Source organism: Bubalus bubalis, chromosome 5 (assembly GCF_019923935.1).
Source record: "Bubalus bubalis isolate 160015118507 breed Murrah chromosome 5, NDDB_SH_1, whole genome shotgun sequence".
Taxonomy (NCBI): Eukaryota; Metazoa; Chordata; class Mammalia; order Artiodactyla; family Bovidae; genus Bubalus; species Bubalus bubalis.
This window is the reverse complement of record NC_059161.1, coordinates 108,436,159-108,448,533: the sequence shown is the minus strand read 5'-3', so window position 1 is coordinate 108,448,533 and position 12,375 is coordinate 108,436,159. Positions and strand designations below refer to the sequence as shown.

Here is a 12,375-nt window from a genome sequence, read left to right as displayed (position 1 = left end):
AGCAGAGGTGTTCAAAAATAGCAGCATCTTCACCATCCTGCAATTAGGATTTCTGAGACATCTCTGTTCTGTCCAACAAAGAAAGTCTGTTGCTTTCTACAAAATTAGTGAATCTTAATGTTTAGGATTTATTTTTTTTAAAAAAATCAACTGAGACATCTGTACCAATGCCTACAATAACCTCCCCTCCATCAAATTGCCTTTAAATAAGGCCGTGCTATGTTCTTGCTTTTTTTTCCCCCTAGCACAATCTTGGAACATGGTGTACTCTTAACACACCTTGAAACCATGTATTTTACATTGCTAGTGTTAGTGTAATTTGCTTTTTATAGCCTACGTATTCCTGAGATAAATGTCACTTAAAAATGGATTCCTATTTTAAGAGCCCCAAACTGTGGGCTATGATGAAACGGAGCTCTGGGCAACTCCTGACTTGGGAAGACTTTGCATCTCTTTCTGTCACTAAGTACCTCTCCTTTGCCAGTCCTCAAAATATTGGGAGGCTCCTTCTATTCTGTAAATATCTGGATTCCACAGGTTGCACCCAATAGGTACACAACATGCAACATGACTGTCCATTTGGTGTCAACATCAGCATGTTTAAAATATCAAAAATATAGTAAAACCAGCTGTGTGAAATCTACCTTATTTATTTATCTTTTGGAAATGGATTTACTACATAGCTATTTATAGAAAACCTCTAACAAATTTCTTTAGCATTGGAAAAAATAGTAAATGCATCCTGAACTTAATACTTTTCAAATCTGGACTTTTATAGAATCATATTTACACTTCTTTCTATTAAATTTACTAAATATTAATGAATAATACATGCATTTGTCATTGCATTCAATATTGGGTATGTAGATTAAACAGTATTTCAGGATATTATCTTGCCTTGCAGTCACATATGATATAGTTGGAGCTGAGGAAATTCAATCCTGAAACAGTGGATGAAAAGTAAAAGGCAGAATTTGACCAAGTGGATAAAAGGATATGCAAGAATAAGCATCCTGTGATATTTCATTAATTCAAAATTACTGATTGAAAATTATGACAATTGCCCCTCACAGCAATCCTATATGTTAGGTGTTAAATTTTTCCTGTGGTCATGTATGGATGTGAGAGTTGGACTGTAAAGAAGGCTGAGCACTGAAGAATTGATGCTTTTGAACTGTGGTGTTGGAGAAGGCTCTTGAGAGTCCCCTTGGACTGCAAGGAGATCCAACCAGTCCATTCTGAAGGAGATCAGCCCTGGGATTTCTTTGGAGGGAATGATGCTGAAGCTGAAACTCCAGTACTGTGGCCACTTCATGCGAAGAGTTGACTCATTGGAAAAGACTCTGATGCTGGGAGGGATGGGGGGCAGGAGGAGAAGGGGACGACAGAGGATGAGATGGCTGGATGGCATCACTGACTTGATGGACATGAGTCTGAGTGAACTCCGGGAGTTGGTGATGGACAGGGAGGCCTGGCGTGCTGCGATTCATGGGGTCGCAAAGAGTCGGACACGACTGAGCGACGGAACTGAACTGAACTGAACTAAACTGAATCTGTTTACAGACAGGGTCCTTCAGGGCAAACACTATAGTCTTACTGGGCCAGTAAGTGATGTGATAAGGACTCAGGTCATCTGACCACAAAGCCAGCTCGGGGCCAGCACACTGGCCTTCTCTGTCACCTTTGCTAACAAAGGTGTCACCTTTGCTAACAATTTCCTCCTCCCTCTGTGTTGATAAGTTTCATCTTTAACCCTTGTCTCATGGTTTCTGTGATTCTCCCAGTTTACGGAACTTCCTAGCGCACGTCTCAGTGACCTTGCCCCTGCTCCCATTTCACAAGCTTTTCCTGACCACCCCTCTTAGATGTACTTTAGCAATTGACAGTCTGGTCTAAATTCTAGGTCTTTATTTGCCATCTTGACTTTCTTTTTTCATTGTCCTGCGACTGAAATCAGTCACCCTTGATACCTGATCTTTCGTTTCCACTCTTCCCCTCTGATCATTAGGACTTCCCTGGTGGCTCACACAGTAAAAGCGTCTGCCTACAATGAGGGAGGCCCGGGTTTGATCCCTGGGTTGGGAAGATCCCCTGGCGAAGGAAATGGCAACCCACTCCAGTACTCTTGCCTGGAAAATCCCATGGACGGAGGAGCCTGGTAGGCTACAGTCCATGGAGTTGCAAAGAGTCAGACACAACTGAGCAACTTCACTACTACTACCTCTGATCATTAGTCTAGCAAATGCTGTTAATTTCTCTATCACTACAGACACCTTGAGGCTTAAGTAGACCAGGCTGTCCTAAGAGATAACCAAGTCTGATTCCTTTGAGTCAAGGAAAAGTCTTGTGCTGAGTAGAACAATAATAGTACTTACCTCATAGGATTAAAAACAAAAATTAACTGAGTTAATACGTCTAAAGCACTTAGCATAGTTTTTGGCATGCAGTAAGCACTTAAAATATAAAATATTAGTACTATTATTAGTATTCTTGAATCCATTGGATGACATTCTTAAGCTTGCCAAATCTGTACTTTTGGTAGATTATTCATTTTCTATAAATGACATAATGTATGTAAAATTGCTAGCAGAGTGCCTGGTATGCAGGTGTTCAATACATGTTAATTACCCCCAATATAGACCTCCATCCCTGGTGGCTCAGATGGTAAAAGCATCTGTCTACAATGTGGTAGACCTGGATTCCATCCCTGGGTTGGGAAGATCCCCTGGAGAAGGAAATGGCAATGCACTCCAGTACTCTTGCCTGGAAAATCCCATGGACGGAGGCGCCTGATAGGCTACAGTTCATGGGGTGGCAAAGAGTCAGACATGACTGAGCTAGTTTACTCACTTCACTATAGACCTCCAAGTTCCATTCTAATTCTAGGATTCTATGTTAAATATATATGTATTGTTTATGTACAGATTTGTATGTTAAGGAGTTAAAAATGTTTAATAAAAGTATGTGTGTGTGTTAGTTGCTGAGTTGAGTCTGACTCTTTGCAACCCCAAGGACTGTAAATGACCAGGCTACTCTGTTCATGGGATTATCCAGGCAAAAATACTGGAGTGGGTTGCTATTTCCTTCTCCAAGGGATCTTCCTGACCCAGGGATCAACCAAGGTCTCCTGCATTGCAGGCAGATTTTTTAACATCTGAGTCACCAGGGAAGCCCCAATAAAAGTATATTGAGACTCAATATAACACAGAACCACAGAACTCCTGATATTTGTTTTCTCAGGAGCTATCTGAGGCCATTTCAAATACTGACCTATCAGTTGCCATCTTTTCTCTTTGGTCAGGTTCTGGGCCTCTTCTCATGAAACTGTAACTTGTCCTTGGCCTCCTTCTGGTGAGTAGTGATGGTCAATACACTTGGGGCCACTCTTGTGCCACCAGAAATCTGAGAGTTAATGCATGTGCGTGACAGCTTTTGTATTGCATTTACATGTGTCACACATGGAATGATACAAATAGACTGTAATTAAAAAAAAGACAGAAAAAATAGAAATAAATAAAGTAAAGCACCACTATATAGAGATTCAAGTTTTGGAAAGAGGGCAGTTCTGCAACAAAAAGAATACAGTTAAGAATAGTTCTTCCTACACTGCTTCCTGCTTGGGCTTCATCTGCTCTTCAGGGAACATGACTTTAGTGAAGCCCCAGTTGAGAAGATTTTGAAACGTAGTTCCCATGGCAACATGCTCTGAAGTGACATAAATCCAAAGAAACTTTTCTTGGTTGTTCTATTATTCAAACAAGAATCCTCTAAGGCTTCTAGAGAAGTCAACTTTTAATGAAGCTCGAGTCTTCTTTGCTTTCTGTGCCCCAAGGAGCACCTTTCCTATGGGACTTCTTTCAGGTTTGTAATAATGATTTATTTTTTTTAATTGCGAGTTGACTACAGTGGGAATGAGAGTAGGCCCTGAGATTTCCTGTAATCACCAAGGCAGTGGCAAATTTCTAAGTGCAAGATCCATGCTTGAGGCTTTTTGTTACTCTTCAGTTCAGTTCAGTTCAGTCACTCAGTCATGTCTGAATCTTTGTGACCCCATGAACCACAGCACGCCAGGCCTCCCTGTCCATCACCAACTCCCAGAGTTTACCCAAACTCATGTCCATTGAGTCGGTGATGCCATCCAACCATCTCATCCTCTGTCATCCCCTTCTCCTCCTGCCCTCAATCTTTCCCAGCATCAGGGTCTTTTCAAATGAGTCAGCGCTTCGCGTCAGGTGGCCAAAGTATTGGAGTTTCAGCTTCAACATCAGGCCTTCCAATGAATACCCAGGACTGATCTCCTTTAGGATGGACTGGTTGGACCTCCTTGCAGTCCAAGGGGACTCTCAAGAGCCTTCTCCAACACCACAGTTCAAAAGCATCAATTCTTCAGTGCTCAGATTTCTTTATAGTCCAACTCTCATATACATACATAACTATTGGAAAAACCATAGCCTTGACTACATGGACCTTTTTTGACAAAGTAATGTCTCTGCTTTTTAATATGCTATCTAGGTTGGTCAAAACTTTCCTTTCAAGGAGTAAGTGTCTTTTAATTTCATGGCTGCAATCACCATCTGAAGTGATTTTGGAGACCAAAAAAATAAAGTCAGCCACTGTTTCCACTGTTTCGCCATCTATTTGCCATGAAGTGATGGGACTGGATGCATGATCTTAGTTTTTTGAATGTTGAGTTTTAAGCCAACTTTTTCATTCTCTTCTTTCACTTTCATCAAGAGGCTCTTTGGTTCTACTTTGCTTTCTGTCATAAGGGTGGTGTCATCTGCATATCTGAGGTTATTGATATTTCTCCCAGCAATCTTGATTCCAGCTTGTGCTTCCCCCAGCCCAGCGTTTCTCATGATGTACTTTGCATATGAGTTAAATAAGCAGGGTGACAATATACAGCCTTGACGTACTCCTTTTACTATTTGGAACCAGTCTGTGTTCCATGTCCAGTTCTAATGGTTGCTTCCTGTTACTGAGATGTAATCAAAATCTATTCCCCGTATGAAGGACTAGCAAGCACCAGCTATGTGCAAATGTCACTTGACACTCACACATACACACAGGACCGATGTAGGGGTTATAATTAGCTTGCCAAGTGGAGGACACACTGCTACCAATGACGTTCTCATTATAGACCCAGTGATGATGACTTCAAATGCTTCATTCTGACCAAAATATACTTCTCATCAATTGGGTACTGTCTGAAAGTTCATAATTAGAGACCTGTGCTTTCTTGGTTAAAGATTTGGCCTTCATCAAAAAATATCTGGAAGGGGTGTGGGATGTGTGTGATCCATAATAAGCTTTAGCTGACTGTTGATGAGTTTGTGTGATTTTCTAGAGAGCTGTTTTTGACACAAAATTGAAGGTAAATAAAGCTTAGGATTGTGAGTCTTTAGGGAAGAGGTTTTTTGTTTGTTTGTTTGTTTTTGTTTTTTTATTAAGACTAGAGGTGGGTACAGAAAGAAAAGTTTAGAGACTATAAAGGAAAGCTCACCTGACTTTGTGATTTGGCCTCTGTGATGTGGTAGAATTATTTGAAAAATAAAGCCTGGCTTTGGACAGAAAATAGGGACAAGGTAAAGTGAGCCTTAAGCCTGTCTGTGGATTAAATTGGTTGGAGAGATGGGCCTTACACAAAGTTTTGGAGGAAAAAATATTATTTCAGAACTTCTCTCACTTCCATCAGCTCTCCTCTTCTTCCAACTTGTACGAGCCTGACTCCTGCCCCTTTCAGGTTCACTTGTGCTGTGCTTACTCACTCACTTGTGTCTGACTCTTTGTAACCCCATGGGCTGTAGGCCCCTAGGCTCCTCTGTCCATGGGGATTCTCCAGGCAGGAATACTAGAATGGGTTGCCATGCCCTCCTTCAGGTGATCTTCCCAACCCAGGAATCAAACCCAGGTCAGGTTCATCTATCTCTTAGCAAACTTTTTCTCTTCCTCATTCCCTTTCTAAATTATACATATCTTATATTTCTTTATGTATATCTCCTATAATGTTTATAAAGGCTCTTCCATGTGTCTGCCTCTTTGTGAGACTCTTCTATTGTATGATTTAACTCTCACAACAACCCTGTGATTATCCTCAACCCCATTTTGCAGATGAAGAGCCTGAAAATCTGAGATTTGTGAGTTGCTGCAAGCCAGGTTCTCCATTTGGTTTAAAGACACAAAAGCGAGTAAACCTAGGGCCCATCCTTCATGTTCTTGGAGGGAGATAGATGTGCACAGACAGGGATATGTTGGGAGGAGAGCTGCAGGAAATCTCAAGATAAGGCGCTACAGGATTTTTTGGCTAATCCCCATTAGGCTGTGACCTGATAGTGACTTGAGGCCTTACTCTGTCTGACTTTTTGTCATTCTGATAGAACATACTCGAAGTTGTCTGCAACATGGAATTTCAGGTACTCAAACTCATGAGTCATATTTTGTTTTCTGGTAGTGGTGCTGGCTCAGTTGCTAAATCATGTCTAACTCTTGCCGCCCCATGGACAGTAGCCTGCCAGGCTTCTCTGTCCATAGAATTTCCCAGACAAGATTACTGGAGTGGATGGCCATTTCCTTCTCCAGGGGATTTTCCTGACCCAGGTCTCTTGCATTATTCTGACCTGGAATCAAACAGCTCTGGGGGAGGCTGTTTCCTCCCAGGTGGAATGAGGAACTTTTTGGTTAGACCTGTTCCACCTGGGTTTTAGGAGTACCTTAACAGGTTTTCACAAAAAGGCACGCCAGACACAAGGATCTGTATGTAGGTAGCTTATTTTTGGAAACTATTTCAGCATAAAGAAGTGAAAACAGGAAAGAATAGAAAACTAATCCACGGTTGGGTTATTGGGCTGTTTACTCTAATGGGAAATTGACAATCAAATCCCTCTGAAGCTCTCTGAGATACTATGAAGAATGAACCTCCAGAAACAGAAGAGAGGCTCATTTATCCATGCTAACTCCTTTACACTTGCAGGTTTGCACATGCACCAGAATGGCTGAGTGGATTCCCAAAGACGTTCCACGTGTGATGGCAGAGACATCCTAGCACAGAAAGAAGGGTGTATGTATTGGTGCAGCTGAGAAACAGTTGTCTGGCTTCAGCTGCATGCTGCCAGCTTCCAGAGCAACAGTAGAGGCTGAAAGCATAGGCTGAGTGATATGAAATGAGGCATAAAAACTGTCCAACACAGAGAGCTTGGTGATGGCACCTGAACTTAGGGCCTGGTAAAAACTGTTCAGAGTGGAGGGTAGAGGACACCATGGCTGCAAGGCAAGGCCCACGTTATATGATTGGTAATGTGCTAAAAAGCTTAGAAAGGACTTTTGTTCCATTTACTTGCTATTTATTCTGAAAGTTCATCCTTGGTCCCTTACCTCATTGCTGTGCTTTGAGTTCAGGCATCTTGTTTGGATTACAAGATAAAACATAGTGCTTGGAGGGGTGGCAGATTAAGTCATTGACATCCACCAGTTCGTGAGACTAATTGGTCTTTCTCAGCCCATGTGATCGTGTCATCTATTCTCCTGTTCAAAATGTTCCATGGATTCACACTATATACACATTTCCTGTCATGACATTCAAGTCTCTCCCTAGTATAATTTTGGGGTGCTCTTCTAGATCTGATGCCCAGTAATGTCATTTACTTGTACTTTGCATTTCAGTTAAATGACCAGGTGGGTTTCTTTTGAATAAGGTATAGGCCCTCTTCAACCGTGGAGGTTAGAGACCCGTGTTTTATTCCACATTCCACCACCAACCAATTCTGTAATTGACTGGGTCTCAATTTTCCTGTCTGGAAGACACAGGTAGGAGAATTAGATCAGTGTATCCCAAACCTGGCCAAATATTCAGATCACCAAGGGAGATTTATAAGGGAAAACAAATTATAAAGACCTACTCCTGGAGATTCTGATTTAGATGTCTGGATTAGCAGCAAGGAACATACCTTTAATAAGCACATTCTTATCTAATTCAATTGTATAGCTAGGTTTGTGAAAAGCAGGATTAGATGACTTTTAGTATTGCTTCAAATCTACGGGGCCTCAAAGTGTGCACTGGGCTTCCCTGGTGGTGTAGTGGTAAAGAATCTCTTTGCAATGCAGGAGCCATGGTAGGAATTGTGGGTTCCATCCCTGGGTTGGGAAGATCCCCTGGAGGAGGAAATGGCAACCCTCTCCAGTATTCTTGCCTAGAGAAAACCATGGACAGAGGAGCCTGGTGGGCTACAGTCCATAGGGCCCTAAAGAATTGGACATGACTTAGCTACTAAACAACAACAAAATGTGAATTAGCTGTCACTGAGCTCAAGAAGACTCTAAGAGATGGGACACAGGGATAACTTGTCATGAGAGAGGGGAGTTAGGAAAAGAGGAAAGGTTCCTTTGCAGAAACTTTTCAGTTTAATTAGATCCCATTTATTTTTGTTTTTATTTTCCTTACTCAAGGAGGTGGATTAAAATTATGTCAGAGTAATCTGCCTATGCTTTCCTCTAAGAGTTTTATAGTGTCCGGCCTTACATTTAGGTCTTTAATCCACTTTGAATTTATTTTTGTGTATGGTGCTAAGAAGTATTCTGATTTCACTCATTTACATGTAGTTGTCCAGTTTTCCTAGCGCCACTTATTGAAGAGATGCATTTTATTTTTAATAAATAATTTTTTATTATTTACTTATTACTTTTACTAATACTTTAAATTATTTACTTATTACTTTTTTTTTTTTGCCTATTTAGTCAGATATATTCTATCTTATCTTTTCCAAAAGAATGTCAGAGCCTTGAGGGTAAGGATTTATACATTTAGTTATCTCCCATAGGGAGATATTAAATGTAATTGTTAAAAATCCAGGCTTGGAGTTAAATGGACTTAGATTTCACATGACCTTTGTAACATTTAGTAAAATACTTTATTTCTAAAATGGGAGTGATAAGACTTAGTTCATAGGGTTTGGGGGAGAATGAAACTAAAGTATATATATAAAATGCTTTGACATTTTATATATAAATACATATGGCGTGGTGAGGTCAGCATATAAGTGCTAATAGAGGAAGACTGTTGGGGATACACACACAATAAGTGCTCAATAAATGTAAGTTATTAGTTTTGCATTTTAATGAGTGGATGTTAATTGAACAAATAATGTTTCTAAAATCCCAATCAAATATTATCCTGGGTATAAGCAAAAGTCCCTTATTTTAAGAGTTAATTTTTAAGGCTGTGGTCCTGGGGGAACCTCTGCCTTTCTACCGGTACCTCTAATCAGGTCCCCAGATCTTTAAACCCAGAATAAAACCGGCTCAGTCTCCTGTCACTGCCTGGCATTGATTACAGGCAACGATATGGTATCCCTTCTGAAAGATGGAGAAAAGCCTCCGGGCAGTCTCAATCAGATATCACATCAGGAAAATTTTGAAGTCAGTCCAACCTCTGATCCCCCACATAGAACAGAGAGTTAAGGGGTAACTCTTAATTCATTCGCTTGTGTTAGTACTACACCATTTGTCTGTTTGAACGACGGAGGGCAAGAGTTGGACTGAGAGGGACAGCGGACGAAACGGCAGGCTTAAAGAGGTGAGTGACTAAATCTGGGCTGAACTTTTCCTAAATCTCCACCCTCGGGTAGTGAAGGCTTTGGGAAGGACCATCTCCCTTTTCTGGTCTTCCCTGGTGGCTCCGTGGTAAGTATCTGCTTGTCAATGCAGGAGATGCAGGTTCAGTCCCTGGGCCGGGAAGATCCCCTGGAGGAGGAAATGGCAACCCACTCCAGTATTCTTGCCTTGGAAATCCCATGGACAGAGAAGCCTGGCAGGGAAATCCCCTGGGGTAACGAGAGTCAGACACGACTTAGTGACTGGGCATGCAGGCACGCACATCTTACCTCTAGTCTGTCCACGTTGACCGTGAGGTGGACACTGGCATGGTTGGACTGGCTCCATCCTTTCAGAGGACTCTTCCCAGAAAATGACCCCAGTTATTGTAAACCTGAGCAGACTGGAGTTGGAAGGGCATGATAAATAGACTGAAGTTTACTGAAGTAAGGATCTGGGAGATTCTTCAGTGCATCCTTGGGTCCTTTCTTCCCAGCAGCCGTGGCCGTTCTCTTAGAGACGGTTTCGTCCCCCAGAGGGCGCTCCAGAGGCAGAGTCACTAGGGGCTCATGGGAATAAGACCCATAGCTTCCGGAAAGCCCTTTCTCCTGAAGTCCAAAATATCCAAATGAAAGTGTTCGTTGCTCAGTCGTGTTTGACTCTTTGAGCTCCCAAAGACTGCAGCCCACCAGGCTCCTCTGTCCATGGGATTCCAAAATATCCAAGTGTGCCTCTAATTCTAAAGAACTGGGAGATGACAGGGAGGGCAGCACTGGTCTCTCTCCTTCTCTGCTGCTGCTGCTGCTAAGTCGCTTCAGTCGTGTCCGACTCTGTGCGACCCCATAGACGGCAGCCCACCAGGCTTCCCCCGTCCCTGGGATTCTCCGGGCAAGAACACTGGAGTGGGTTGCCATTTCCTTCTCCAATGCATGAAAGTGAAAAGTGAAAGTGAAGTTGCTCAGTCGTGTCCGACTCTTCGCAACCTATCAGGCTCCTCCGTCCATGGGATTTTCTAGGCAAAAGTACTGGAGTGCGGTGCCATTGCCTTCTCCTCTCCTTCTCTAAGTGACCCTTTTCCTTTGTTTCCACAGAATGCCTGAAATCAGAATGGTAGCTGAGAACTCTTCTGGGACAGAGTTCATCCTCGCAGGCTTAACCAGCCAGCCAGAACCCCAGATCCCCCTCTTCTTCCTATTTCTAGGTTTCTACATGGTCACTGTGGTGGGGAACCTGGGCTTGATAACCCTGATTGGACTCAACTCTCACCTGCACACCCCCATGTACTTTTTCCTCTATAACTTATCCTTCATAGATTTCTGCTATTCCACTGTTATCACTCCCAAAATGCTGATGAGTTTTGTCTCAAAGAAGAACATCATCTCCTACGCAGGGTGCATGACTCAGCTCTTCTTCTTTCTTTTCTTTGTCATCTCTGAGTCCTTCATCCTGTCAGCGATGGCATATGACCGCTATGTTGCCATCTGTAAGCCACTGGTGTACATGGCCACCATGTCTCCCCAGATCTGTTTACTTCTTTTGTTGGGTGTCTATGTGATGGGGTTTGTTGGGGCCATGGCCCACACAGCGTGCATGGTGAGACTGACCTTCTGTGCCAACAATCTTGTTGACCACTACATGTGTGACATCCTTCCTCTTCTTGAGCTCTCTTGCACCAGCACCTATGTAAACGAGCTGGTGGTTTTCATTGTTGTGGGCATAGATATTGGTGTGCCCACAGTTACCATCTTCATTTCTTATGCCCTTATCCTCTCTAGCATTCTCCATATTCATTCCACCGAGGGCAGGTCCAAAGCGTTCAGCACCTGTAGCTCCCACATTATTGCAGTTTCTCTTTTCTTTGGGTCGGGGGCATTCATGTACCTCAAACCATCTTCTTTTTTACCCATGAATCAGGGGAAAGTGTCCTCCTTGTTCTATACCATTGTGGTACCCATGCTCAACCCCTTAATCTATAGCCTGAGGAATAAGGATGTCAAAAGTGCTCTGAAGAAAACATTAAGCAAAATATCATTCTCCTGAGAAGGGGGCAATATTTAGGAAAGGGACATTTTTCCTTCTATAGATGATTCAAGTTCCATTGATTACATGGAGGAAATTTTAACCCTCTCTCAACAAGTTTGTCTTTCCCCTTTTAAGTGCCCTTTATCTTAAGAAGATTGTTAAAACTAGAGGATACTCACATTTGTGGGCCTTAAGGATCATTTGAGCTTCCCTGATGGTTCAGACAGTAAAAAATCTGCCTGCAACTCAGGAGACCTGGGTTTGATCCCTGGGTCAGGAAGATTCCCTGGAGAAAGGAATGGATACCCATATGTTCTTGCCTGGAGAATTCCATGGACAGAGGAGCCTGGAGGGCTACAGTCCCTGGGGTTGCAAAGAGTCAACATGACTGAGTGACTAAAACTTTCATTTTTCACTTTCAAGAGTTATTTAGTTAAGTTCTGTCTTATTTCTGAGAACAGATTCAGGCTTAGGTAACTTCCCCAAGGTCACTCAGCTACTCAGCAGCTGAAGTGTGACTAGAATCCAGGCTCTTGCTTTTTAATACTGATTTCTTTCCATTACTGTTCACTTTCTTCCTCCCTCAGCTGCCTTAGAAGGTTTCATTTCAAGTGTGAGTTGGTCTAGGACATGAAAGTCTGGTTTTGTCTACAGAAATTTCAGGCAACTTTTCAAGGGCTAATTTTAAATATCACATTTTCACATGAAGGTAGGAGGTATAACACTTTGTTGAGATGGTCTTGGCTGAATGACCAGACAGATTCTTGA

The 12,375-nt window shown here is 42.4% G+C and overlaps 1 protein-coding gene across 1 annotated transcript; it reads left to right on the top strand.

The window, feature by feature from the left end:
• The first annotated feature begins 10,656 nt into the window (after positions 1 to 10,656).
• On the top strand, positions 10,657 to 11,625 carry LOC102413787 (olfactory receptor 145). Its single transcript, XM_006057634.4, has one exon. The coding sequence runs from the start codon at positions 10,678 to 10,680 to the stop codon at positions 11,623 to 11,625; it is 948 nt and encodes a 315-aa protein (XP_006057696.4). The 5' UTR covers positions 10,657 to 10,677.
• The last annotated feature ends 750 nt before the right edge of the window (positions 11,626 to 12,375 follow it).

What these genes read in the sequence shown, in the direction of transcription:
- LOC102413787 (XM_006057634.4), top strand. Translation starts at nt 10,678, where the DNA reads ATGCCTGAAATCAGAATGGTAGCTGAGAACTCTTCTGGGACAGAGTTC.